Genomic DNA, 5026 nt, shown 5'->3' with positions numbered 1-5026 from the left:
GAAAAGCTGTTTTACGTCGAAGGGACCTCATGAAGCCGCTATTGTCTCATGAAGTCAATTCTATATTTCTAGATATTAAAATACTATGCGACAAGAATTGGAATTGTATTGCTTTGCTTTAGATTTTCTATGAGCTTTTCATATTTCTACAAGCTATATTAATACAATGTTAGCATCACTACTGAAGCGAAAAATCGCTATTTTCAAGCGAGTAAGGAGTATATACAATCAGGAAGTGAAACAGGAATAGTAAGTTCTAGCGAAAGCATAAGCTTTACAAAACAACAGATAACGGGTAATTCCATATGAAGCTAGTAGCATTGATAAGCCCTCACTTCAGTTTGCATTCAATACTTCCAGTGAAACGAACATGGCTTCAAAGGCGTTCCGATTATTTGCGTAAAAAATATGATTGCTCGATGCTCAACATAATCCAAATTATTAATTCTATCCAATTTCAGTATCATCTGCTGCATTTCAGTATGTTTGGAAGCAAGGGAATATAAGTGCACATACGATGGAGACCAAATATGCGTATTTCGTGGTGTCCAACTCAAGCCCGACGATCAATCCACGTCATTCGCTTCCATTGGAAAACCTCCGAGAAATGTAAAATTTGAGCAATCATCAATATCTTCTGTACCAAACGGAGTATTCCGAGCATTCCCAGCCCTTGAGCAGTACGACGCTGGTCACAGTGGAGTGAAAACTTTACCCACTGGATCATTCTCCAGCGCCACCAACATTCGAGAGGTAAATCTCACTGCGAACAAAATACAACTATTGGACGATGATGTTTTCGAAACTGCAAACAAAATTACAAGCTTGGACCTCTCTCAAAACAGCATCAGTGAAGTTAAGGAAAGGGCATTTAGTGGATTGAGTCACCTGACTGTGCTAAAACTAAATAGCAATCAAATTTCGATGCTTCCCAGTAAAGTTTTTGCTCCACTAACGTCATTAGAAAGCGTGGATCTACAACACAACTCTCTATCAAAACTTGATGACTCACAGTTCGAATCCTGTACATCGTTAGTATCTGTGAATGTTTCACACAACGCTATTCAAAAGTTTGATCTAAAACAATTTCTACGAGAATGGTCGGTGGACGTCATAGATGTCAGTTTCAACCGATTGAAGGTGGTCAATATTCCTCAAAACTTGAGAAAGTTGGTGGCATCGAATAATCAAGTTCAATCAATTCAAGTAATTGGAAAGGAGCCGCAGCTTATTTTTCTTCGTTTGTCACATAACAAGCTGACCAGCATGGACCAAATTCCAAGTTTCAACAAACTTGTAACCCTGGATCTGTCATACAACGAAATCGCAACCGTCGATTTTAAATCTGTGACCAAGTTCAAGAACCTGATTCTTCTTAAGCTGGATGGAAACCGACTGGCAACCCTTTCCAACACCTTAGTCACACCTTGGACCTATTTGAAATACGTTCACTTATCCCATAATCAACTGACGCAACTAAATCTGGATGTACTAAAGACGTTACCAAGAATCATCAAGCTGGATCTGGGGTTCAATAAACTCACCACATTACAGACTAAGGATTTTAGCGACAAATTCCCCGTAATGGTGCGGCTCACGATCGAAGGAAACGATTTCAAGTGCGACAACATTGCGCCGCTGATGAAAGAACTCAAATATGCGATGGCCGAACACAAAGTTACCGTCGACAAATGTAAGAAAGGACAACGTTTGATGAATGGTATTTGCTGCTCCTAGGATTAGTTCGTGATGTGCGACGGGCAATTTTCCTATCTTATTTGATGGAAGAAGCTACATTCAAATACGGAATGGCATCAACATAAAATTTCCAAAGAAAATAAGAAATTAACTATGAACAATTTGAAAATTGCCGATACAGGTTAGAAGCAACAAATAAATATAAAATTTCTCTAAAAAATGTGAAATTTTTACAGACTTGAGAGAATTTTCTAAAAACCTTTACGATATTAGCAGTTGCAAAAATTGTAATTGCATGTAATGCTATTACAATTAAGATAAATAAAATTCATAACAGATCAAAATTGGAAGAATAAAATACGAAACTTGCATAAATTAATCAAAACTATAAATGAATGCAAAATTTTCTACACAATAATATTTTTCCCCAAAAGAAATACGAACCAAAATAAACCCATAACACAAAATTAAAAACACAAAATATTCAAATAAGTGTTTACAATTTTTGTACAGTACTAACAAGTCATCGGATAAGCGGGGGTATACTGTTTTGGATTTGAAATGTATTTTTTGATAGATTCTCCCCCTATTTCTTATCATTGTTCATATTTGGCCTTCGGAAAATCAATTACAAAGTTTTCAATTACAGTATGACTTAGATATTATTAATTTACTACAGTTCTCGCACTCAAATGATGACGCCCCAGCACATTAAATCATAATTTCTTGTTATCATGCTCACTAAGGGGCGCCGTTCAGAAAGGATAATAAACAGCTCACGGCGGCAATGGGTCAACACAAGCGCATAAGAGGGGACCACAATAACAACCCAGGTGAAATTCAGCTCTCGTTCTTCTGGCTAGTGTCCGTGTTGGGTAGTAAATTATTCTGGCTTGGAATGGGAGCATAACCCGAGCGAGAACTCAAAGATCACCGTCACGTAGGCACGTCAAGCATCATCAGGTTAATGATAGAAAACTAACGGATAGCAGTTAGCTTAGCAAAAAATAAATTATGGCTTTTGGTTGGAGGATGGACGTGACATGTCCCTAAGTTGGTACGCTCGTGGGCCATACTCTTCACTGGAGCACTATATCAAATTGTTGCCTACTCGGTATAAACAAAAGCACCAGATGTTGATCTTGGATTGAGAAGTTTTTCGATTACTTTTGCTGATGATGGATTAGACAACCGTCATTTTCCGACTTCAATCTCCCCAGGTATCCATCACTTTTTCCATCCGCGCCCTGATCAGCAGCTCAGGTGTATTCGGTCGACTTATTTCCGATGGTGGATAAAGCACCAAATGACAATATATTGGAATCTAAAACGAATAAATTTGGATCCAGGTATACCGTTTGTAGCGCACATTAAAACTCACATAAAGTAGCGATTTATCAAATATTGGGTGTTCATGTGGTCGCGACCGTTGAGACACTCGAAAATGTTTTCCCATGATTGGTTCTTCCAATGATTTTCCTATCAGTATCAAATTTGGATGGTACTTGATTACCATCCGTTCACTTAGGTTTTTAATATCCAGTTTGTTGATAAATTCCACCAGTCCGTAAACCCTAAACGAATGCTGCTGCCCTCGAGAACGCTCTATAGCTAACTGGCATGGTGACATAAATACGATGGCATGCGTGCAGTGCAGCAACTAGAATTACGAATCATAAAACTTTGCTCAAGTTATCCACCAAGGAAATGTTTTATCGAAGCTTGTTTACGACTGAGTCGCTGTCATTGTTGCCTCTTGGCAGGGAAAATCTTCGCCGATGGTTTTTCAACCGAAGTTGGAAATAGTATCCAATAGGCATACATATTAATGGTTTCTGTAGCTCCTCAGCATCGACTCAAATGATGTTCCTCTAATTTAATTTAGTTTGATGAAAGGTTATTGCTCCTGGACTTGATCTTAAAGCTGCCATTTTTATTCAATCAAAAACTAAATAAAGGGAAGAAATTCGATTTGTTTCTTATTTTTGTGATTTCAGCAGTGAACATAGTCAGCATGTTAGGAAAAAGAAATAATGAGTTTGATGCTGTATTTCTTTCTTTCGCAATTAGATGAATATAATTAGACCTCTTTATGATTTCAAAGAGTGTCAATTATTCAACCGGTCAGCACAGAATCACAATTCTTATGCTAAAATAAACCTGCTGTCTAATTTTCAGCTAATTCGGATAAAATTTTGAGGTGGCTCAAGTCAATTTAGTGTTTTGGGTTATTTTCAATTTTCAAAAAAACCTAACCAGAGAATTCCAAAAATCATCGCAACAACCTCTAAACGGAAGCTTTTGGTGTGCTCTACAAGTCTTGTGAACATTGCGATTCGATCCTATTACGTTTTGACCATGTTAAAGTGGTTTTCAAGCTTTAAAGTGCATAAAAAAAACTATTTCTCCTAAAAGTCGTTGTTTAACAAAGTTCTTGAATTTATTGCAAATCATTGCTAGCTTACTATATTATTACTCCCCTTTTTTCCCTGGAAATTTGAGTAATATAATGTCAATGTGCGGTTTACCGTTAAATTGTAAAAAATCAGAAGCTAAACTTTTGGTCATACATTTACACGTTAGGATTTTTTCAAGCAAGTTATTCGAACAAAGAAGTATTGGATTTCGATAATATTTGATGCTTACAACAAACGGCTTTCAAATTTGGTTCATTGCATCATATGTCTATATGCTTTAACCATCGAGTGCATCGTAATAAAAAGTGAAATGAAATGTGGACCAACATTTGACAAGGATTTATGTTTTCCTTGACTTTTTCTATCGAAGTAACTTAAAAACAATTGGGTTCACAAAAAACAAATAATTGTTTGAAAACGGGCAACATTGGTAACGAAACTGAAGTGATATTCAATTGTATCCAAAATCATAAGGGTAGCAGTCATTATTATTCTCAGCGTTTGTTTTATTGAATTAAATATCCGTTGAATTACCTGAAGATGTCGTATGGTGCATAATTTGAAAAAGCCTCGTTTATTTATTGCTGCTGACTACCCATCATTACCTGTACGAAGTAAGTTTAAGAAGTCTTGCTATAAAAAGACTGTTGTAAATGAGAATATATCGGTTGTGAAGTTTTATTACGTTTTAAATTCAAAATAAATAAATCAAGTGCCAATAAATTCCAAAAATGTTGTGCAAATGTTCCAAATTGCACTCGCGAAGTGAAACAAAACAGCGAAGACGATGATTCACAATCTTCTACAAGTGCCACCTCAAGTAACCAGCAATGTGACAAATCTCAGCAAGTGCAAGTGCTTCTACGCAGCAGACCGGAATGAAACATTAGAAAAGCAGCAGACCGGAATGA

At 36.7% G+C, this 5026-nt stretch overlaps 1 protein-coding gene across 1 annotated transcript; it reads left to right on the top strand.

Annotated features, from left to right (window-relative positions):
* The first annotated feature begins 265 nt into the window (after positions 1–265).
* Positions 266–2328, top strand: LOC134215380 (insulin-like growth factor-binding protein complex acid labile subunit). Its single transcript, XM_062694582.1, has 2 exons — positions 266–399; positions 462–2328. The coding sequence occupies exons 1-2, from the start codon at positions 371–373 to the stop codon at positions 1735–1737; spliced, it is 1305 nt and encodes a 434-aa protein (XP_062550566.1). The 5' UTR covers positions 266–370; the 3' UTR covers positions 1738–2328.
* Positions 2329–5026: the final 2698 nt, after the last annotated feature.

This window comes from Armigeres subalbatus, chromosome 2 (assembly GCF_024139115.2).
Source record: "Armigeres subalbatus isolate Guangzhou_Male chromosome 2, GZ_Asu_2, whole genome shotgun sequence".
Lineage (NCBI taxonomy): Eukaryota > Metazoa > Arthropoda > Insecta > Diptera > Culicidae > Armigeres > Armigeres subalbatus.
This window is presented reverse-complemented; position numbering and strand designations above follow the sequence as displayed.

Coding starts and splice junctions, on each gene's coding strand:
- LOC134215380 (XM_062694582.1), top strand. CDS start 371: ATGGCTTCAAAGGCGTTCCGATTATTTGC. Junction 400..461: donor AAGGCGTTCCGATTATTTGC/GTAAAAAATATG, acceptor ATCCAATTTCAG/TATCATCTGCTGCATTTCAG.